At 36.9% G+C, this 25498-nt stretch overlaps 1 protein-coding gene across 10 annotated transcripts in view; it reads right to left on the bottom strand.

Moving 5' to 3' along the window:
- Positions 1–25498, bottom strand: part of Bru3 (CUGBP Elav-like family member bruno 3) — a 517352-nt gene that overhangs the window by 142442 nt on the left and 349412 nt on the right. For 8 of the 10 annotated variants that reach the window (XM_076327286.1, XM_076327279.1, XM_076327282.1 and 5 more), the window contains exon 1: positions 23342–24067. The exons of the other annotated variants lie outside the window; for them this stretch is intronic. Coding sequence is in view for 7 of the 8 variants with exons in the window: in XM_076327279.1 (XP_076183394.1) it covers positions 23342–23392 (51 nt within the window). In the remaining variant the exon portion in view is untranslated. Of the gene's footprint in view, positions 1–23341; positions 24068–25498 lie in introns of those variants that run through there. 10 annotated transcript variants of the gene reach the window in all.

Raw genomic sequence — 25498 nt, 5'->3', positions numbered from 1 at the left:
GTATGAAAATTTATGGAGATGAAGGATCCATAGTATGCTTGATTTGCTGATTCCAATTTCTCCTTCGTCTTGCCTTGTGCCAATGTAAGAATCTTCTGTGACTGTTACCAGAATGTTGATTTATAATAGCTTATATTCAATCTTAATTCTTAGAATTTATTTGTCAGAAATGTTACTAATTACAAGAAACTTTTGTCTCTGCACTTAAGTCATTCATCGTTCAATTAAGAAAAGTTTGTTTTGAATTATAAACTTGTTGTATGTTACATATTCCGTATTCTCAAGTGCAATTTGGAAGCTTTCGATTTAATTAAATTGTTTAAAACGAGACGTAAAAATCACCTGCAAAATATCGTCATAACTATAATAATTTAATATTACCAGTATACGTTCCTTATTATTGCAGGTCTACAGGATATTTATTCAAACGTCTTTTTAATATAAACGTTCAGATTTGGGTACATTCGAAACAATATTTAAAAAAACATGACATCGTATTTTACAATTATTTCATATTTGTTTACGTTATCTTGTTTCACTTCGATCGTGACAGTCACTTTCCATTCGAAGTAATGAAATACTTTTATAAATAAATAATTTGTTACGAAATCTTCCAATAGACGAAATTATAAATCTTTTTGCATTACTAAATTCTTGAAATGATTACGATTAAAAACAGAAACACTCATCACACGTATTTATATATTTAAATACAAAACGTGATAATGGTTTATATAAATCACAAACATATAGAATGTCCAACAGGTTAAAAAGTGATCAACCTTTTATTTTCAAATGACAAATTAATTTTTAGGTAAAACAAATAAATATTTGTCACGTAACGGATAACACGAACTTTATTTCAACGTTAATTAAAATACCCCTTATCTCGAATAAATTTACTTCGTTTATTTCAAGTAACGTCACGAGAAATAAAAGACAACAAAATTATCTCAAATTTCACCCGAAAATTATCCGGCTGTAAATTACGTACCAAGAAAGCCCGAAAAATTGTTTTTACCCTGTAAATCATTCATCCAGACCTATTAACGTACAAACAATCCATCCCACCTATTAAAACTCGAAAATATTGGCCGAGAGTCGTTAAAACGAAAACGGAGCGTACAAAGGGCAACCGAAAATTGTTCACGGATCGAACGAAGGAGAGCTGTATCGTTGTTTGTACGCCATTGGCCCAGCCCTCGTTACCTCGCTCCTGTTCAAACATTATCGTTGGTTGGGAGAGTTTCTTCTGCCGTTGACAGCTTCGATTGTCATAAAATAAGGGCGGCGAATGGAAAACGGTGACGAGGAACAACGTGGGCAAAAACCGGAGCGAAAAAACGGAACCAGGGGAACGAGATAAAGAAACATAGATAGGAGAAAAGGTAACCTGTGTCCTTTCTCGTAACGTTTTGGTTCGCGTGCAACTACGAGACTCGTCCTTCTGTGCCAACCCGACGAAGTCTTTTGGGCTGTTGCGAATGGGTCGAGATCCCAGAGAACAAATAACATTGTTTATTTGTCGGTCGGATCGCGGTACCGCAGAGCGCTCTAGTTCGTTCCTTCGGGATGGGAATGCATGATTCATGACGCGGGGGACACGGGACTGTACTCCGATCCCCTCTCCCGTCGCCCCGCTCCTTTCACTGTCATGCTCCTTTGGCGCGGTTATTTTGTCCTCGGGGTTCTTCTTTTCGTCACTTCGAAACCACCGTCGGCCTTTCTGGAAATGTGTTATCTCAAAACTGTTTCCACGAATTTTCTTCTCAGCACTCCCATTTACTTTCCTCTTACCGCGCATACGCTCTCCGATTATACCACCCTCGATTGATCATACAATTCGCCAGTGAAAGATTTTCCAACTTCACTGGCTTTCCTGACGTTACAGTTTAGTTTCATATTTTATACGAGCTTCTAATCAAGGCATGGGTTTCAGGTGCTCTAAGATGCAATATCGATTAGACAGTTTTAGAAATAGTTTGGAGACGGTTGTTTTCAAGAAATTGCGTTAAACGCATGCTTGAATTAAGTTATGTGTGTATAAACTTAACTTTTCAGATATTTTCACCTGTAGCCTTGGGATTCTGAAATTCTAATTTGACTTTTTGTATGAGATGATTATTTTTTAACAGAACAGAAAGTGGACAAGAAATCGTCAGTTTCTGAAGGATAAAAGAGCTCTTTAATTGGAGCACTTGATCACACAATTCGCCAGTCAAAGAACAACGATTTCCCAACTTCACTGACTTTTCTGACGTTACAGTTTAGTTTCATATTTTATACGAGCTTCTAATCAAGGCATGGGTTTCAGGTGCTCCAAGATGCAATATCGATTAGACAGTTTTAGAAATAGTTTGGAGACGGTTGTTTCCAAGAAATTGCATCAAACAAATTCCATATCAATATCACTTCTTCAGGGATTTCATTAAACTTGTTAGGCTACACTTTGCCAGTGAATTGTTTCAGTAACATCGAAAATGGTCTGGGGAACATTGTTTTCAAGAAGTTCTGTCAAACGCATGCTTGAATTAACTTAAGTATGAATAAACTTAACTTTCCAGAAATTTTCACCTGTAGTCTTGGGATTATGAAATTTTAATTTGACTTTGTATGGGATGATTATTTTTGAACAGAGCAGAAAGTGGACAAGGTCAGTTTCTGAAGGATAAAAAAGCTTTTTAATTGAAGCACTTGAAATAATAATACTCGAATGTTTATTACTGAGGTGTAAAATGAGAGCAAATTTAAAATCTTTACGGCTGGCAGCAATCGTAAACTGGAATTCTCAGACAGCTGGCCATCTTATATATGGTTTCAGTTAATAAGATTTGTAAGATTAGATTAATAAGATCGCTGAAGTAGTAATTTGCACGTAGAGAAATAACGATAGGGATGAGATTTTTATAAAAGGAAAATTAAAAAGCCATGGAAGAGTAAATCCCACTGTGGTGGAACTTCGATTATCGAGAATCTCGGTTATCATTTTTTATTGATAAATAGAAGGGAGGTTTCATCTCATGGGATCACATTAGCTCAATTCTTATATAAACCTCGATCATTGTAAGAAATCCAGCCCTGTCTTCTTGTAATAATAGAAGTTATACTGTATAATCGCGTACACCTAGTTATTTTATTACTCTATTTTCTATTTTTTTTTTTTTTGTGTAAACCTACAGTGCAGTCTCAGTCTCTCACAATCAGATGCAATAATGTGTTAGTAAACCGTAAGAGAAAACGTAGTTTATGCTGTCATTTATATTGAAAAAACTGACCTCTAACAGCTGAAATATTTGATGTTAACCTTACTAATTAGTCCCATCCCAGGAATTCATCAATGGCAGGATATCACTACTAGTAAAGGACACGTTCAATAAAACATCGAGTGAAACAAAGTCATTTGTAAACAATCAATCACACAAGTCCACATCTTAAAAATAAGATACTTAAAAATACATCATACACTTAATTTGTCTCAGACACTCAATCTTTCGTTTGCACTACTTAAGAAATGCAGAACAATAGTTATAGTGGAGAATCGAAGAGAATATCCTTGAGTAAAATTTCGATTTAACGATCCAAATTTTTAAGAAAAGTTATTAGAATTACGTAGTTAGAATTTCGCATTCCATAAACTAACGACGAATAGTATTATTATTATTATGAAATATTATTATTATTATAATACATTTTATCGGTGAAAAGATGGATTTTTCTCACTTCGTGAACATCATACTGGAGAATTTTTTAATATTTTCTTACAAACTTTACGACTAATCGCGCTACTTTTTAAAAGTTTGCGAGAATTTAAAATCTACCAACCATCAGATTCTCACTCGACAAAAGATAAACATACTTTTTTCCTGATTTAAGGATAGAAGGGGCAACGCTGCGCAACTTCGGACAATAAATTTTATCGAAAGTCTGATAATCTGTTTCTCAGTGTAGGGTATAATATAAGCGAGAATCGTGGCCATCTGTCTTCTGACTAGCTATTCTTTTTTCATTATGCACTACCTGCCATAAGAATGTTAGGGAGAGAACACACTAGGGTAGAAACATACATGGCGACCCGAAAACTTTTCCTTCGTATATGCAAGTCATATACCAAGAGGGGTTACATTGCAAGGGTCAGTGCCACGACCATGTGGAACTCTCGCAGAAACTATGTTTGTGAAGCACAGTGAAGATTTCCGGGTTCATGGTTCGCTACATAGGATACGTTATCTCTTGGACGTGAAATTACATTATTTTTTATTAATAAATTTCTCTCGTGTCCATTTTATCGATATTGTGGAAGGAACGAACAAGTCGCAACTTGCGATAGAATTTTGATTAAAGTAAGAATTGCACATGGATTGTACTTGAACAAAGAAGTGTAAATAAGAATAAGAGAATAAGAGAGTCTCGTGTTACCAAAATGTATTTATTTAGAGAATAAGAAACAAATGTTGTAATTTTAGCAAATTCGAATACAGATATAAAAAGTGTACAATACCTTACAGAAATAGAAATTTCTGTAGACTTGTGAATTAAATTTCATCCTTTAATGAAAATTAGAATATGTTGACTTGGGTGAATGTTTACTTGTTGGAAAAAATTCTCATTCTCAATTAATATCATTCATAATAATAATTTGTTTACATTGACTATTAAGTATGAGGAGTATTTTTTTACACTTGTGGTTGTATCTTCGTGAAAGTATTATCAGTAGTAAATTAATGAGGTTTTCTTGATAAAAATAAGTCCAAACAGTACCTCATTTGGATCATTTTAATCATACGTAGTTGAAAATTGGTAGAAAATATTTCTCTAACATAACTATAACTCGAACACGTATAAGAGCAAAAGAACTGAACTTTCATATTGTAAAAAATTCCTTCTTGCTTACACTCAGTGAATCATTTTTATTTTACTCGTTAAATGGTATGAGCGAGATAATATATCGATAGCGTCCTAACTGGATGCGAGATAAAAATCACCACCCACCCCGTTTTCTAGTAAACGGACTGTCTCAATTTTATCACTTGAAAGCGAGAAATACTCACTTGACTGTACAGATACTGTACTTGACACGATGAATTGTATTGAAATCTAATACAATTGATGATACAATATTTTCTCAAAATAACTACCATTTTCCTACGTATAAAATTTAATTCTACCTAGATGGTTTATTTCAATATACCTTGAAAAATATAAGTATAATTATACGAAGAACCGTGGAACGAAGCAGATATAATTCTAATTTGTACACATTACAGAAAAGCTTCTCTAATGTAAATATAAATATTAAATCTAACACACTCTTAGACTACGATGTCTCTGATTATTTCTACAATAGCGTTTATCTCGTAACGTAAATGTTTCTGACATTACGTTTCGTTTCACTTCATTTTACCTTCTCCATTTCCCTTCAGAACCTTATCTTATTCTGTAACATCTGGTAGGTACAACCGTAATAATTAAAAAGTGTACCAAAGCGCGGATATACAAACAAGAGTGTATCTTCGCGAGATATAACACCCATTCGCAACAGTTTTAATTAATCTCGCGAAAATTGAGGGTGCGGATGTAAGACCAGGCGTTTCTATACATTATCCTCGAAGTATCCCTCGGCACACAGACGCGTAATTCTGTTCACTGTCCAGGGATCAATTTAGCAGTAACTCGAGTATTACGTGAAACGTCTCCAAGGGAGCCAGTAATCGTTACACATTGTTTAATATTCCATCAAAGCTATTATTCGCAACTTGGTATGGAAGAATATTGGAGAACATTCTTCCATACGAGAGAGGAACGTATGGAGAAAAATGTTGCGACGTTGTCACGAGTAGTTTTAAATAAACAGTTTAAAGAAAGAAGGGAATCGATGAAAAAGGACCGGATGAACGGGGGAACGCGAGGAAGCGTGGTTTCAGCGAGGACAATAGGGGACGACGAGGAAGAAGATGAGGACGGAGGGCAGGTCACTTTAAGCACTGTCCTTTGGTCAGGAAATTAAACTTTGAGTCGAGTGTTAGCTATTAGGCGTTTGTTGTTGTCTCGTTGCCAGGGGAACTCGATGTCGAGATACGACGTTTCGGCCGTCTCCTTTTTCTCTTTCTCGTTCGCTCGAATCACTCCGGAGAAGTTCAACGCAGAATGCATCGTGTAAATGTCATTTACCACCCAAGGGATCTGTAGCAGTCGATAACGATTACTGGGCGAGGCTTCCACGGAACGTATTGCTAGGCACAGACGTGGCGATTAACGTAGACAAGTATTAACTACTGCCCATTACCGGTGGCTTCATTACACCCAAATAGTTCCACTTACAATTGATTAACGCATCGAATTAATGTCAGTTGATGATTTCATCGAGGTGATTGACTTGGACGAGCTGACACAGAGTAACAGTCTAATAAACGAGATTCAGGAAGAAATGGTGCTGATCACGAACACCTTGGTAACTTTCATAAGAGATACTAGAGATTGAATTTCTTGGACTGAACCTTAATGTGTCCGAGTCTGTGTTGGCAACAAGTCTTTGGTTGTAAATTGGTTTGTTATTGTTCACTGTGTCGCTGGTGATGGTGATCGTGGTAAGTTTCGTAGCTGCAAAATACCAAGGATATTGCAGACAACTGTACACCTTATGTGTCTGTGTTTAAGCACGGTGTTGGATAACGATTCAATTATAGTGAGTTTCTTGTTACTGGTTACGAAGACCTCGGTAACCTTCGTAGCTACAAGACATCATAAACCGGATGTCGTGGACACCTGTACACTTTATGTGCCCGAGACTAAGTATGGTGTTGGATAACGAAGATTTTAGTTACAAAGGGCCATTCCACCAACAAGATAAACTCTTAGGGACACGTTACTTGTACCGGTGGGTTTTTTTAATTCGAAGAACAATCTCGTGTGAAGTATAATTTCTATCTTATTTGGCGATCAAAGGTAAGATAGAATTATCTACTCCCAACTAACAATAAGTATCGTGAGTATATATAATCTTAAAACATGTATCTCTAGATTGACGTCAAAAGTTGTCATTTTTCGACTGCTAATCATAGAAAATTTTTATTTTCTCGTTTCTCATACTTACAAAGACAAACTCCACAAATATTTCACATACACATTTATCCCACATGTTCCATCTACTGAAAAATTCCTGATGATAACATTGAAAAAGAAATTTCATACTTAGCTAGAAGATACAGTGTAATACTCAAAAGTAGATGAAATATTTTTTTCTTGCTGGATACAATTAGATATAACAATTACAGCACGAAACACGTACGTTTATTTGTGATTGTGATAATATGTTTACTTTGTCACAGGAAGTGTACAAAAAATTATCAGCGTGTCGCGTTGTTGATTCGACTAGCTCGAAGGTTATTAAGTTGCAAGAGTGGCGCTATATTGCGACAGTTTGAACAGATAATGCAATCATTTCCTGAATGATCGGTGAAAGGTGGTACGGTAAATTAATACGCTTCTGGGTTGAAAACTTAATCTCGTGACGAGGAATATTACATAAGGCGCGGCATTATTTAATGATTTTGTTGCGATCACGTGCCGACCCTTCGATAATTCGTGTCATCATCAGCCGCGTGCACTTAGAAAATCGATTCCCTTGAGAGGCACCACTCAAGATGGATGGTAATAAGTAAATGTGTTTGCTCAGCCCAGAGCGCGCATCACGAGCAATTAATTAAGCTCGATTATCTATGTACATTGCAGGAACCGCGTCTTGCTTCTGCCAGATAGATGCTGAGTAATAGTCATATGTTCTAGGAAACGTGCCGAGTGTTTATAAAACAGTACGAGGAAAGAAATATTTTTGACGATAGTTTTAGAGAAAAAAAATTCTTACTCGTTTTCCGAAGTAAGAGACATTGATGAAACAGTCACGGTGCGTGACGCAGCAAACATTTAATTACGAAGATTTTAACTTTAATATAAAATATCGAATAGTATACTCGACGATACAATAAACGAGTAACGATATATTTTTAACTAGTTTTACAACGAGCTATTTTTATTGTTCATGTTTCGACTCATGAGCCATTTTCAGAATAAAAATTATTACACTTTACTTGATCAAACAAGAGAAGTAAACTAGTAAACACCATAGAACCTTCATTAGAATCGGAAAAAAAACATTTAAAAAAATTTTTAATTACATAGTTTCATTTTAGGTTTTTCGTTGGGGGAGAGCCTTTCTGGAAACCGAAAAACTAAAATAAAAATGAAAATATTGTTCTTTGTTAAATACCTTTTATTTTTTCTCATTTTTGCTCTTTTACACATCGGTATAATTCAATTTGTACGAGTATCAAAACGGTAAAAACAATAAATACAATGTGTATTTCGCAAAAGGATTTTATTTTCTTTTTTTTTTTCAAATAATGTTAATCCACCTGTTCGAATTGCAATGTAATATTTCCGTATTACAGTTTTTCGCTTTTTTATCGTTTCTCTCAAATATTTACAATTACAATTTTAATTTTACATTTACAGGTTATAGAATTGCGAATACAATTTTAATTTTACATTTACAGGTTATAGAATTGCGAATGCTCCAAAGATGACTCAGAACGCGAGTCGAAGTGTGAAAAAATCGAAATATCTGCTTCGAAACGGTTAATCGTCAGCTTAATTAATGCGTGTAACGACAATTAGTCGTTACTATACGCGTATAAAACTCGTCGATGCAGCGTTCTGAACTCAGGTTCAAGAATACGAAAGCGTTTCATCCAGGAGTAACCAATTTCACTTTCCGAAGTCCTTAATATATGCTCGGAATCTTTCTGAAAGTTCGCTCGTCTCTTTAATCGCATCCGAATTCTAAATTCAATTTAAACCGACCGATTGAACACAAGTGGAATCCCGAGCATCGATAACTTCAAAACGACTCTTCTCCGGCGTTTCAAGGTCGTGGTATAACCTCGCGCAATTAAATGTGCGCCGTATTTATGTTCCTCCTTATCCCTGTTCTGGATAGCTCGTTCTTTTCCCCGATGGGAAGTACGATTCCTAGAAAGCCACGCAAAATCCAGATAGGGGATAGGTGGAGGTTGATAACTGCCAAATTGAATGGTGAATGGCCGCTTCGGAAATTGAATAAGCTATCGTGCCTGAACCGAGCCGTCGAGCGAAGCCCGGTATTTGACCTGGCTGCGTGCAATCAATGTACTGATTGGAGATAAGGGCTCACCCTGTAGCCCCTGGCATCCTCTCCGGCATGATTTATATACGTACGGTCTTCGCAGGCGATGTATTCATTACTTGATTACCCTTCGGCAAATTTATACCGTCGTGACCGTGTAACGAGCAAGATATCGAGAATACCTTATATTGTGCTCGTCCCCAATTTACCAACCGCCTATTCTTGCTCCCATTGTGACCTCTGTGCGAGTAATTAGATCACCCTGTTGCTCTTCGACGTTTTCGTTTTTTCGTCAGGCTTGTTCGCGTTCCATTCGAACAACGAACACGTTTAGAATTATGGTATCGAACATTGCCGATGAACAAACGGGGAAAAAAAGCAAGGAGAAGGAACGAATCTCAAGTCGGAGAGTCGAGCTTCTTTCGCGAGTGATTTTTCCAACGTGGTCGACATTTTTTAAATTTTCTACGGTATCGTGAAACTGGAGAGTAATTCGTGGAACGAAACACAGTTGTGTTTGGATAATAAAATTCTTGCCAGAGCGTTGAATATAAAGTTAACGACATCTCGTTTATAATTGCTTTCACGTCGAGAATGTATGGAAAAGTAGTCGTAAATTGAATTTCTGAAATATACTTTTTTATGCAAAAATGTTCGATAGAATCGATGGTAATCGAGTTGAATAAAATATAATTCTGTCTGCCTGTTATCGTATCGCGAGAAAAAAAAAAGAACCAAAACCATTCTGATGAAACTTGGAGCCAATCTATAGAGTAGCTTGACTCGAATTATTGTAAATTGGTGAGAATACAGATAATAGAAATTAATTTAGATATAGAAAATTAATTTTACAAACGTTTTTGTGCAACGAAGCACAATTGCTTCACAATTATTTCAATAGGATCGATGATGACTGAAATGAATAATAAATTCTGTTTATTCCCGTATTACGAGAGAGCAGCTGGAACAATTATAATAAGATTTCGAGCGTATCTATAGGATACCTCGACCAAAACTATAGACTTGATGACGTCAAAAAAGTTTTTGCCAGATGGGGGATTTCCAGCTAAAAATAACCCACGAAACGCACAATATCTCGCTGGTCGTTGATTTTACAGCGAAACCGCACATGATAAAATTCATTGGAAATTAAACACGGAATCTTTACTGCGTCGTACAAATTTCCGATAGAATCGATAACAACGGAGATATCGGTCGGAACATTTTAACCGTTAATACCTTACGTGGTTCCGTTTGTTTGTGCCGCGAAAAATGCAACGAAAAATGTTGCACACCGAAAATCGTTGGAATAACTTTCACGTTCGGGGGATATTTCCTATTTTCGAACAACGTCGGTTAATTCGGCCGGTTGACGGTATTAAATCGAAGCGCAGAACGAAACGCAAAAAGGCAGCGGAGATTTTGCACGGCGTGGTACCTCCCTGCAGGTTTCTGATACAAATGAAAAGCACGATTAAGGCTCTGCAATGACATTTCGGTAAATTCGTTTTATCGGTACTCGTAGTTTTGAGGATGACTGTGCGCCGGTAGATACGTGGCTCGAGTTAACTTCAATAATTCGCCGTACGCGTATCCAGCCAGAAACTGTACTCTACGAAATCTGTATCCCGCGCCTGTGCCGCTAATACGACTAATTTGTCGACTGCTCCGAAAGCAAATGCACTTCTCCCTGCGTTCACGTCGGATGCCGCAGAGGAGCAAGCGATTCGGGCTGTCTCCTATCAGATTACGTCTAAATGGATTTCAGATGGTCTAATTGGCGAATTAATTGAAATTCCACAATTAATTGGATCGTTTCGACAATTCATATTTGACGAAACCGGGCACTTTATGCACGGTCTTTTAACCGTAGAGCAGCCTGACAAACAGTCGATAAACATTGTTACTGATAAAAGTATCTTGATATTCCAATTCGTCTCGTTGTGCCAATGCGTTAATTTTGTTCTAAAAACTGATACATCGTTTGTATTGGAAAACAAATTCCCTAGATTCGGATGGAGAAAGTTACTTCTTTTAATTACACATGTATAGATGTGTATACATATGTATATGACATTTTGCATTCGTTACGAAAAACGTACTATTATCGTGGCATGTGTAATATTCTGCAAAATATTACTGTATATTCTTTAAAAGAATACATTCGATAAGGAACTTATCGAAAGAGACTATGGCAATCTGATATAAAAATAAGTATATACATAAGTATATACTATCTGATATAAAATAAGTATATGTTACATTTAGTAGACTTCCAGATCTCCATACTACTTTATGCATCTATACTGTATATCCGGTAAGTTTTACTTGTTGCCTTAATTATTTTCTTACTACTTCGCATCAATTCGGAAGCTATTGCATATCAATCAAAAGTTTGTTTCATTTACTGTATCCTAGTATGACCATGATTTCGTATGATGAAAAATTGATCGGTGATCCAAATGAGTATGGACAGATGCAATGTCTATAATTCTATAAAATAGATCTAATTCTATAAAATAAGATGTACTTAATGCGATGTATTTTCTCTGCTTGGAATGTATTTGTAATTTGTAACATATAAAAAAACAACAGCTTGTATTTACAGAAATTACTTTTTAGGACAGGCGAAACCCCACCAAACCCAAGTGTGTAACAATGTTTAGTTAGAATTCCCTAGAGTTAATCATCGAACGCTGATATTTTTACGCGCGTTCAACCATGTCACGCCTCTACGTAAATGGCGGACAAAATCATCGTTCTATTGCGTTCGGTTGTCAAACAAATTTCTCTACAATGTCGTGCAGTTAACGAGTTTTCAACGTCACTTTTTTGACGCCAACAAACAGTGAGATTTCAGCCTAGTGATAACTTCTATTGAAACCTGGATTACGATGCAGCGTAATATGAATAAATCTGCATCTGCGTCCCGAATACGTTGGGACATTGTCCGCCTGTCTATCTAACTGCTAGTCGTTCTGCATGTTTTCATCGCGATTATAAACAGGATTCGTGTTTCATTGTCGCGTGCGAAGTGTTCCACGATTGACGATCGCGGTGTATAACACCGAAGAGTAACCGCAAATGTATGTCTCGTGATACACGAAAAATAAGGGAAACGAATTATCATTTTTCTTTCTCTAAGTAAGTCCAATTTCCTTCTCGAAAAATATCGAATAGACAGACTCTCTTCTCGACTCACTTCAAATGCAAGGATTTGTGTTTCTTTACCATACATCGTGTAATAAAAATATACTTTCGTTGATCCTTCATTAAGCAAAGGTATAAATAATTATACGATTATTATGTAATACATATTGATACTTTATATTTATTATTTTTGTATGTTAAACATTTTCTTGATTTTATAATCCATTCCAGTATTTCATTTGTGCCAAGTGTATTTATTCGATTATTCTAACTTTGTGGTGGATCAGTTTGATTGTTTCTAACACAATACATGAAAGTATTAGTGTGTTTGAAAAGTTTAACGCTACCGATCTAACGGATGACTTGCTCTACTCTTAGAAAACATTAGACAACGATAGAAAAAGATTTTTTATCTCATGAATGAAAATCGTACGAAAGCTCACGTTTACTTTGCCAGTGAAAATGAAAACCTCTAAGTTCTTTTCCTAGTCGCAGATGTCGAGAAGATTGATTTCAACTTAGAAGTCTTCCTAATCAATGTTCTCTTTGATAGAGCACAACGTGGATAAAAACGATATATATATATGAAAGTTAATTTACTTTAATGCTTTTGCCACAAAGTCTTTTGCTTAGAAGTTTCATTTCTTTTTACCAAAGAAGACTTTGGCAATGTTCCGCAATCATGACCGTCAAACATTCGTTATTAGGACTTAGATATTAGTATATTCGTCAGTTTAGAAATGTTTTATTTAAATTAACATGTATAGAGTTTGGACACCCGTACACTATAATGTTTATAATGTATTATAATACAGTTTCTATACTTCTTGAAATAGATTCGTACAATATTTTAATCATTTTCAGTAAAACATTACCGTTGATAGATACCACCATTCAAGATAATAATGGAATCAGCAACGTAAAAAAATATTAGAATTAGTGTAGGAGAAAGATAGTAACTAATTGTTAGTAAAAGGATGATATACTTGAGCACATATGTAAGTGGACGTAAATGGCAACAGGGAGACCTACAGAAAAGTGAGTGCAAATTATACTTTTCAATTTTTTTATATAGAATTTAGTACTTTAAGCACCTTGAACTAATCGAAAATTAATATCTTTGGAGTTGCCTGAAAAATTTCAATTCCTATTTCCAATTTTGTTTCGATTATTTCAATAAATCGAATTTTTTCCAAATAATTATTTCTGCCTAAAATCAAGATCGAGGAGGCTACTAAGATCTTAGCTTTCGGTGCACGTTGCTCGCGATATGGTTTCTCAAGGTATGCGAGTGTGGCGTAGATTGTTTGCACGGGAAAAGTGCCAAGTTATCGTCGAGTATAACTTGAATCAAGTACTTCGGCTCGGATCTCAATAATTGCAAGGAACGAGTTCCAGTTATGTCTCGTTCGTGCATTATGTCGTAATTGAATCCAAATTGTAGTTAAACTTTTCTTACTTACGTTAATTTATATTTTACTATTTGCATAAAACAGAGATAGGCACAATTCTTATGTAAATAAAAATGTTGGAAATGTCAACGAATCAGAGATAAACATTTGATTCATTATTTGTTTGATATGAATTACAATCTGAATTATAAAACGAAATTACATTCCACGTTGAACGACGAGAAAAATGGGGGAATATACAGAGTGTTAACAAAAACGTGGCATAGTTTATCAGTATCAATTTCTTGTATATCTTTACATTTTACAATCTGAGATTTCGTAAGTAAAATATAAGCAATTAAAGTTTAGTAGTGTAACTTTCATCACGTGTTAGACACTTCTCGTTAAATGTCCAGATTTTGTACCTCGATAAAAGATTTTGAATCGTCTTCATCATTGTTGTATATATAAGCGCAAATAGACGCAAGAAACAAATTATCACGTGGAGTTTCTATTCGTCGTCTATCGTTCGAATAAAATTTTTACTAAATTGTTGTACATTGTACTTTTAAGTATCTAGATCCGTGTCTCGTCTGTTATATCTAAATTATGTCTCGTGATTACAAAATCACTCGAAAGATGGTAACATGACTAAAGAATCGAGTTACAAAATGTTCACTTTTTTCACTCTTTTCGCGCAGGAGGAGTACTATCTATGAGGAGTACTAATCTATTCTATCCTCTATCTATGAGGAGTACTAATCTATTCTATCCTCTATCTATGAGGAGTACTAATCTATTCTATCCTCTATCTATGAGGAGTACTAATCTATTCTATCCTCTATCTATGAGGAGTACTAATCTATTCTATCCTCTATCTATGAGGAGTACTAATCTATTCTATCCTCTATCTATGAGGAGTACTAATCTATTCTATCCTCTATCTATGAGGAGTACTAATCTATTCCGCGGGTGTCTCTGTGATGTGACTCCGTTACGCATCTACGTGTACATGTTACAGTAGTTGTGTTTCTGAAATAACAGCCAATAGGTGACACCGTAGGCGTAACAAAGGTGGTATCAAATACTCTGGTGAATAGAACTGGTCGTAAAAGATCCGCCCACCCACAGCAGGTCTTTCATTCTCCGTGCATTAAACCTGCGATGTAGAAAGTTACTGGAAAATTGGCCTCGAGGTTGCACACCTGTTGTTACTACTGTCTCGGTGTGTACGCCGATCGCTATTAAGAACGAAGTAGCAAGAAGTAGAGACACACTTGGTCAACAATAACGTGGAAATATTATGAGAGTAAAGCAATTTATAGGATCATAATCCTGACTTAATTACTCGACTCATTCACAGACCGTGTATACGTTCATCGAGAATTCTTAGCCCCATTCATAGGATAAGCACAGTTTTTATTCTCAGGGACATCGTGAAATAAGATTTCCGGACAAGTGCACCACACTCACCTGGTATAATTTTAATAATTAGTTACAACAGTATGATTTTGAGAAATTCTTGGCCAATTATTGAAAACAAAAAACTGGGAACTCTCTATTTTTTACAATCATATCTATTGTAAAAGTCTCGGAAAAATGTTGACCCTGCGTATCTTCGTACAGACACCCACTTCTATTGTATAAAAATAAGGAATAGGAAAATCAAACCCAAAAGCAAAACATCCCTTACATTCAACGAGTAATATTTAAACATTCGACTAGAAATCCTCAAACTTTAATCCAGAACACTTAACAAACGCAAACCCGCCCAAAGCTACATGCATACGTTCCATTTCTTACATTTTGTTAAATGGACTTTATTAAAAGTTCGGTTTTATGTTACATATTTGCAAATAAATTGCATAAGTATATATTCTCCACTTGGTCCACGGAGAATGTAACCTTTTTTACTTTATCCAATAGCAGAAAGTATTGTTCTTCATGTTGCTATATATATTGAGACCTAGCAAGGAAAACTCTAAAGGCCACCTAAGAACTCTTATTACAAATATATTGAATCTCATTTTATACTCCTTGACTGGATATCATCACGAAAATGGAAGAACGTCAAAAAATTAGAAATCAGAGCCAAGTGTAAAAGTTGAAAATATTTCAAATCTTTATAGCAGTTGGAAGGCCTTGAAACTCCACATAAGGCAGAAAAGCTTAAGCAGTGGAAACAACCTTGTACCCGTTAACTTCGTACGCTTAATCGATGGATTAGTAAGGCGTTCTCTCTCTCTCGAGTGTTTCTAAGTTTACGGAATTGTTGTTAAACGTTATTTAAAGTCGTCGCTGAGAGTGGAAGACTCTCCTTCCCGCCGCGTTGAATTTCCCAAATCGACGCCTGTTTCGAACGCCGTGTTTAATGAAGAATAAAGTTTGCACTCTTTCCCTTGCCAGGATCTAGTTGTTCCAATTATTTCCGCGAGAGAATATGATGCACTGTTTCGATATCGAATTTTTTACACGCCACGTCTGCTCGGTACGAAACACCCATTCGCCTGCCTATCCAATTTCTCACTCTTTTTTTTTTTTGCTCACCCCCGATCACTTTTTTCCCTAACACTCTACAAATATTTGAGAGTCGGCTACAGCCCCGTCGAAAGAGCATTCGAGTCGAGTGAGCTTTCGCGTCCCCAGGCCAATCACCGTTCACCGATTGTAATCTAAGCCAATGCCTGGGTGCGCATTAAATGTCAAACGTTATTCGTTCTTCTATTTCGAGACGCGTACAGCGACAACGACAACGATAATGACGTCTACATCTATCACGGTGTTGTTGCTAGCGGTTTTTCCAGTAGACGTTGCAAAATCAATTTCACGCGACTTTTGCGAACGTTTCGACACCTCCTGCCTTCGCGCGTGAATTTTCGAGCTTAAATGGCTTCAATTTCTATAGTTACTTAGTTTACTTAGTATCGCTGTTCGTTTATTACAAACCGAATAAACAAAGAAGACATTATTTTTAGCGATTTCTAGGCGATTTGAATATCAATGGAAATAATAATCAAGGAAAAATTAAAAATAAAATTCTAGTAGAATATTCTCTCGTACGATTACCTAACTTGTATTGTTTATAAATATACAAGTGCAGTAGCAATTTGTAGTGTTTTCTTATTTTTATAATCGTTGGATTATTCAATGCTGTCTGAGAAAGAAAATTTTGTTTCAATATAAATATTATTTTAACGCTATATAATACTATCATTGAGTGGCCAAATAAATAAAGTTCTGTCGCTACTTAACCTTATAAGGTATTAAAGGTTGGGTCGATGTCTCTGTTACTGTTAATCTTACACAAAATTTGTATGTAGTAAAAAGATTTTGAAATATAATTTTCAGCAACTTATATATCATATATAATTTTGTTTTCAAACCATCTGTAAACGAGGTACATATATGGTAGGTATCTCTTACAATTTTATGTCCCGGTAAAATTTTGCGACGTTATGTATTTTATAAATTAAGTCGGGTCGTAGTTACTCTCCAGATTTTATTGCAATAACTTAGTTCCGTTTTTTCACGATAAAAAATAGACACAATTGCACGTTAGTTCTATGGGTAGATAACAGAAATTTAATTCCATTTCATAAGATTTCCTTTAACAAATAATACTATTGCAAAGCGTTATATTAGATCACACGTGATATGCGACACCCTACCAACGATCTCCAACGTATATAGTTTTTATCTTATTTACAATCCCATCTGCATATTCATTTCAAAATTAAAATGGTTATTAGGAGTTAGAGCAAACAGAAGTCATAGCATGGGAATAACACAAGGAAAATTAAAAAATTTTCCAATTATACGGAAGTAAATTCTCTTTCGTGAAGGTAATTATGCAAAGCGTTTAAACTATTACAATTCTCCTCAAATGAATTATTTACAATAACAATAAAATAGGAAAACATTGCAACAATTACAGTGAAACGTATCTTCCTCGAATACTCCGAATCTCAAAATAAACACTAATAGAAGTCAACTCTACACAGTAGTTACAAAACTGATCGAATGATATTCTTTTCGAAATACAATATATTAATCCCTCTCGGTAGCATTTAATTCGTATTGCATCCCTCCGTCTCAGTATCGAATCATCGCGATTAATAACAATTTGAATGCAACATATGCGTATAAAAATGTCTCCAAAATATTTCAATTGTGTGGTAAAAATATAATAGAGTGAAGTGAAATGTGATGAATCCTTCGTCCAAACGAAAATACATCACACGTGAACGTAATGTTTTCGTACGGGAAGAGAATAAGAGATAATATTTTGTATAATAATTCCTCGAGCATTTTATAAATACCGATCTATATCGGTGTGCTTCCTATTCGAGGCCAACGCAGTGTGTAAGTTGGAGAACAGGACGTCTGGTTTTAGGATTGATGAGCCAAGCAAAGCAACCGAACCGTGTGGCGAGCTACATTACCACAGCGTTATGCGCTGACACATTCACGTGTGCTGCTGCATTAATTGATGTACGTCTCTGCATCAACACCGACCCGTCTTCTCGTGAGAACCCGTCATGTGTTCTGTTCAATGTTTCCGATACAAACGCACGTCACGCGTGGAGGATGGTAACTCGTCAACGCGAAGGAAGGTCCGATCGACAGGAAGACATGTTTATCCGAAATAATTTATTTCGCACGGGAAGTAGGTCACATGTTAACACAAAAAACGACGTATCATCTCGTGGCAAAACGCCGATGCGTGAGTAGACTTCACTGGGGTAACTATCTGTTGCGCATTCGGTCCTCGTAGATCGTTGTCGAAGTTTCTAAATCTCGCGAAAGATTTTAAGGAGTGCACTGCTGCACAAAACTTTGGGACAACCTTCTTTCTTTGTAGAAAAAAACAAGTCTTTGTATTGAGGTAATGGTACAATTTTTAGGGACGAGATAAAGTCAAGTATACATTCGGTGTATTTAACAAAGGCAAGTTACAACTATATTCTGTTACTAATCTCAACTTCGATATACATATACTTGTTTTATTGAAAATTCTGGTATTAGAGATGGAAATGATGTAACGTAAATGTACTTTTGAAAAACAGGAAAAGTTTATATAAAATGTTATGTTTTATTATGTTTGTCGAATATGTCTCCTCTGATGATCAATTATCCAGTTTGACTATGGTAATGTTTTTTTAGACAAAAGACAGTAACCTTTTGTTATTAAGTAACAGTTTGTTTCAAAAAATATTCATTTTTACGAAAAATGTTTCGTAAAGAGAAACAATAAAATGTTTATATTCAAATAGAATTATGATCTTTGTTCCATATTATTTTCAGTTAAAGTCATATTAGGATACTTTTTTCAATAAAACGTTTTTGTATATACGAATATATATATATATATATATATATATATATATATATATATATATATATCCCCCATTTAATTTAGGGATTGAAGGTGTATATTCTGCAACTGCAAAAATAAAATTGGCAAATAGAATTTTGTACATTTTATAAAATCGTATGAATAACAAGAATTTTTGTTGAATGTTCTACAATGTATGTACATGTCGTAAAGATAAACAATTGGAGTCTTTTTATGAGATAATAAGAATTTCTCGATTCTTTTTCATTTATATTTTCTCCTTAAATACAGTGAGATTTTGTCAATGTTTAACCTTCAAATCTCTTTTACTCTTATTTTTGAGCAAGAAATAGATTCATTGAGCAGTATAAGACCCTAGTGTTAGTTTAATTTAAACGTCTTTTGGGAAAGACGTGTTAAAATAGGCTTCAAAGAACTTTCAATTTATAGACAGTTTCCATGAACTGTTCTATTATTGTTGATACTATCTCGATGTTGGAGTGATTCTGGTATGCACTTTTTATGCGTATACACTATATTACTTTTCTAAAAAATTATTTTTTACTTTCAGTTTATGTTTTAGGTTTTATATATCTTAATATTTCGATAATATTTCTTAATATTTCACAGCATTTCACAATATTTCACAATACTCTATAATAATTCCTAATATCTCTCAACATTCTACAACATTTCTTAGTGCACTTTAATATTCAATATTTTATAATATTCTTGTAGATAATAAGAATCTTAGATTTGAGAAGCTGTTAAAAATTAAATATGTCAATTATTAATTTATTGGTATTAACAATGATTATTTTAAAGTAACTATTCTTCTTCCGTAAAACATAAAAACGCAAATTAGTATTTTTGTACAAGTAAGCATACGTAATTTAAAATTCTAATTTGATCTCATTTTCGAAAACCTCATTTCCTATACCAGATGTTTTAGAGCGATATAAAATATGAGGTAATAATTAAAGGAGTATTCGAACTATACAAATGGAAAGGTAAACACGTCAAACAGCATATATACACGAAACAAGGGTACCACAATTATTATTTGCATCAGTGTCGTAGCGACGATGACCCGCGTTCAGAAAATTTGCAGTAAGAAAAAAATAAAATTCCTTTCCAGCACGAGGTTTATTTCATTATAAACACTATTTCAAACGAAACAATTGAAATATTAAAATTTCAAAATAGTTTTATTTTAAATTACGTTTCCTTGAAATTATGGACGAGATCTAAGGAGTACAAAGTTTATAAGAATAAGTTGTAAAATAAAAGTAAATGAATTTATTTGTAAAATGGAAATGCATCTTTTTCTACGAGTCAACGGTGAATATTTCTTCCTCTTTATAATAACTTCTGAATCAATTTCTGGGCAAATAGCAATACATACTAAGAAGTTCTGCAAAATTTAGAGACACTTTTTCTATTTATCAGATAATTCTGTGACTTTTTGTCAAAAGAAAGAAAACTCTGTTAATCAGATGTTTCTGTTACTTTCTATATCGGACACTCGGTGAAAGAAACGAAAATACATTAAGTACTTATACTTCGAGAAACCAATATCGCGAAGGAAACACAAAACTTTTCGGTCAAATGATAAATAATCAAACATCCTATTACTTCTAAGGAATAATAAACAGAAAGAAGAATTATGAACTGTATAGTATTTATTGGAAACTTAAATAAGTTTCGAAGACACTTTTACGGCCTTCGTTTCGTATCTGCTAATTACATTTATCGGTAATACTTTCACCTAACAAATCCCATCGTACACACGATTAGTATGCAATTCGACCATGATCTTATTTTGGATTTATGGTCTATCACTTTACAATCAATCTTTGTACAATACAACAATTTTCATCCAAATAATATAATCAAGAAACTCGTTGCTCCGAAGGGCTACTATAATAATCACAAAGAAGAATTATTTATTATAAAACACTCGACATATTTTTAGGGACTTTAGAAGCAATAAATATGTTTCTCCAAACTTTCTTTCTCGTTTTATTTTAAACGTGTCACTTATACTCTTTTGCAAGACTCTTTTATAGTAGATTTGGACTTTAATTCGATTAACAATTTGTATAACTTATTATTTCAAAGCTCTCGAGTGAAACTTTATTGTTGTCAAATCAATCTTATCGATAACCAGTTACTGGCGTCCATTTGAAACAATTCTTGCAAACAAGCCATTTTAAACCGAACGATAAGAAATAATGTAATCCAAAAAGAATAAGCAGAAAGAAAAATTACGAACGGTGTCTAAAAATTCTGTTTGTTCGATCATGTATTTATTAATCTCTTCAATATGTTTATTAAATTGTACCGAAGAGGATCAAAACATGACAGTTGAAATCTCCAAGATTAATAAAGACTGGTATTGAGTAATGTATTTTCTAATGCTTATAAGGGCTTCAGATACGACAATATTAATAGCAAAATACGATACTACGATACAAACTTTCCAAATTAACAAAAATATTTTAAATCTACAAGATTAAATACCAGAAAGTGAGGGGGAGCAATTAATCATTTCGTTCAAAAGCGAATAATTGGTTCTTCTTCTCTTTCATTTAATTCTTTCGGTTTAAAACTCTTTCATAGATTTAAGAATTTTGTATCGTAGAGTTAAATTACTTAGGATAAATGTGAACAATTAGTCCCCCTTGTTTTCCATTATTCAATTTTCTCGGTTTAAAAACGTTTCGTTAATTTGAAGAATCTTGTATCATAGATACTTATACCTAGAGAGGATTATAAAATAGTACGGTAAAATTGTCCCTAAAGATCTACACACGTCTATATGCGATAAAATTTGTTACTGACGTATCACAAGTCGATCGTTGAATTTTTTATCGCAGAGTTAAATTACTTAGGATAAATGTGAACAATTAGTCCCCTTTATTTTCCATTATTCAATTTTCTCGGTTTAAAAACGTTTCGTTAATTTGAAGAATCTTGTATCATAGATACTTATACCTAGAGAGGAGCATAAAATAGTACGGTGAAATTGTTCCTAAAGATCTACACACGTCTATATGCGATAAAATTTGTTACTGACGTATCACAAGTCGATCGTTGAAACATGTTACTCCTATCGTTTCTACAGAAGCGAAAGAATCACGTTTTTTGCAATAACGATGTGTCCGCGAGAAATCATAGTCTTGCATGGTGTACACGTATGTACGTACAATCGGGTACCAAATATTGTTCTAAGAATCGGGTCATTTCAGGGAGGCTTTCGCGCGCGTACGCGGGACAAGGACGTAGCCTGGTCGTTGTTCCGATCGCGAGTTTTGAAATCCGTGAACCGGTACACGTATCGTGAAATCGAGCACGCTACGAGCGCGTTGTCTAACCCGCGATAAAGATTCGCGTGATTCACGGAGCAGGCTCGAGGCAGGCCGAAACGTAGACACGCCCGCTACACCGAGCAGCTGCGTTTCTTCGCGCGCGCCCGATGCACCAGCCGCCGTGTATGCGTGTACACGTGCGTTCTCTCCGTCTGTATGTAAAGGACGGGGTGAGTGGGGGGAGAGGAGGTGCTATTGTAAACGTTCCGCGTACAGCCTGTACGACATATGGATACACATAACGTAACGGTTGCGCACATGTCCCCAGAAATAACCGCGCGTAAACAGACGCAACGAAAATGTTTTACGGGTCCGGTGCGTGAGCGAACCGACCGATATAAGAGGGGGTTGTGGGCGGAACGAGGAAGACGTTGTACAGGAAAATTCGCGATCGCTCGTAAACCCGCGGATCCGTGAATTTTCGCGCCAGTCTATCGTCGGCGTCTACACGAAAAGAAACACCGGTACCTCTACCCCTTCGATACACACGCACACACATATACACACACACACACACCGGTTTTTACGATCGTGCTGTGCATTTTCAGCTCCGGTCATACATCGCGAAACGACTCCGTGACTCGAATCTCGATACTCGTAAGAACACCGCCCTCCCCGTCACCGTCGGCGCGCTGCTTTCCGATCCCATTCAATAACGCGCGCACCGTCGCCCGAATTCACGGGGAAAAGAAAACGGAACCATCCGGCTCGGAATTCACTCTCGGCGCGCCACTGTATCTGTTCCGTCGGTCTCGAACTTTCATCGGATGGTAACCGTGCGCGCTCGAGGCACGTCACTTTCCGGATTTATTTTTAAACCGGGAGCGTCACCGGGACGTCTACGCGGAAACTTTTCGACGATCGTTGTGTCCTTCTCTCTCTCTCTCTCTTTCTCAATTTTCTTTTTCTTTTTATTTCTTCATTTTTTCTCACTCACCATTTGCAAGTCGTTTCGACGCGACGATACAACTTCCGCTATATGAACCATTGGTGACAGTTTTCCGACACGCACGTTCGCGATCCTTGCTCGATGGAAACAAAACCCACGATGTGTGTACGCGCGCGCGCGCTTGCGTGCGTGCGTGCGTGCTTGCGTGCTTGGTTGCGTGCTTGGGTACTCGAGCGCGCGCGAGTCCCGGGGACGTTTTCCCGGTCCCGCCGGGATCGCGGCGAACGTACGAACGTACCAACGAACGAACCAACGAACGAACGAACAAAAACCGGGTCTCTCACTGTCGCGTGCACGCGATACGATCACGGCGCAGGACGGCACGAGCGCGTTTAATTCGTCGCGCGAACGCGCGGCCCACCGAGGATCTCCGAAGCGTATACTATATTGCACGTGTTCCCCGACCGTGGGTTTCCACTTCGCGAAAGGAGCCACGGGGCACGGCCTCCTGTTGTTTTCCTTCCACCTTCCCTCTTTCCTCCGTTCTCCCGGTTGCACACGCTTCCGACGATGTTCCGCGAATACGTGTTTGTACAAAGTGCGCGCGGACTTCCGCGCGGATGTACGCGGGTTGTGTATACGTGCTCGTTCTGTATACCTGTGCGCGAGTACGCGCGTGTGTGTGTGTGTATATGTGTACGTGTGTATATATACGTGTGTACGAACGTATGCGTGTGCCGTGCGTGTTCGTATACGGGAGAGCGTTGATCGGGGAAGAGAAAGAGGGAAAGAGTGCGCGACGAGAGTGCGAAGGAGACGGAAGGGACAGAGCTACAGATAAAACCCCGAACGCAGCTCGTCCGCGACTGATTCCCCAGGCCTACACGCACCCTCTAGTTTTCTCCCTTTCATCCCCCACTACCCACCCTCCTGACCGCCATCCCCCTTCTTCCTTCCATACACCCCCCTCCCTCCTCTCCCTCCCTTCCTACTACTCTCCCTCCTATATACCCGTGCTCCCTCCGCGACCCTGCCGGCCCTTTCTCCTTCCCCCTCTTTGAGTCTACGCACCCTCTGAGAGAAAGCCCACGCACCCTCCAAGCAGCCGATACACGTCCCGTTTTCTCTTTCGCTCGCGTTCCCGGCTCGCTCCTCTCGCTTTCCCGTGTTTCCATCTTCCTTGGTTCCCGCTTCCAACCCGCCCCCTCACTTTTGCTCCCGTCGCCCCCTGTCCTCGTAATTCACCCTCTGTCTTCCTTCATAACCGAGTCTTTCGATTCCGCCCCTCTTTGTCCCCGCGACCGTCTCCCCGTCTATCCCGTCTTATATCGATGAAATCCCATAGCATTCGGCCAATCAAACGAGCGCGCGAGCGACCCCCTACCTCCCTCCCACCCTTACACCCAAACACCCTCGGTACCCCCGTGTCGGCGTGTCCCCGAAAAAGAAAGAAAACCGGGACACGGGATCGGACGGGAGAAAGCTTCGAAAGGTAAGCACCAAGGGTCGGGATTTTATCCCTGGGAAAGAGGCTAGGGCACGCGTGTATGTGTACGCGCACGCACAGGGTGGTCCGGTATAAACGGAACGCTTAAATGACTTTCTCGGGTTCGGGAGAGCGACGAAACTTTCGCTACGTAAATGAAAATGGTTTAACCCCTAACCTTGAAAGGACCGGGCTACCAACGGTGTACGGGTGCCTCGAGCTTTACCGTGTTGTTTACAATTATCTTCGAGAGAATTATCGGCTCGTTCGGAAAGTCTTTTCGTTCTCCAAAATGGGGAATGTGTGATTCAATGGAACGCTTACGCGTTCTGGAAAAATCGTGTTTCGTTTTCACTGGAAAAATGAGATTACTTACCGAACGAACCAATATCTTTGAAAATTGTTATTTCGAGACAATTGGTGGAGAGAAAAGTGGGACGTTGTTTACGTTCAGAGTTTGCGTTCATTCTATCGCGAGCTTCGATTTTGCGTCGTTCTCGGGATTCATTCGGGAACGGATGATTGCAAACGTGACACGGGGAAACATACGTTTATGTAAGGGGAAAAATTGTACCGAACGTGAAGTATTTTCTGAAACTGATCTAAGCGAATGTAAGAGTAACGTAAAACGTTACGACTGAATCTTGTGTAACGAATCACATAGACTGTGTAATTGATAGATTATGTAAACGATTGATATAAGATTTGTAAACGATCTT

Source organism: Ptiloglossa arizonensis, chromosome 2 (assembly GCF_051014685.1).
Source record: "Ptiloglossa arizonensis isolate GNS036 chromosome 2, iyPtiAriz1_principal, whole genome shotgun sequence".
In the NCBI taxonomy this organism is placed as follows: Eukaryota; Metazoa; Arthropoda; class Insecta; order Hymenoptera; family Colletidae; genus Ptiloglossa; species Ptiloglossa arizonensis.
This window is presented reverse-complemented; position numbering and strand designations above follow the sequence as displayed.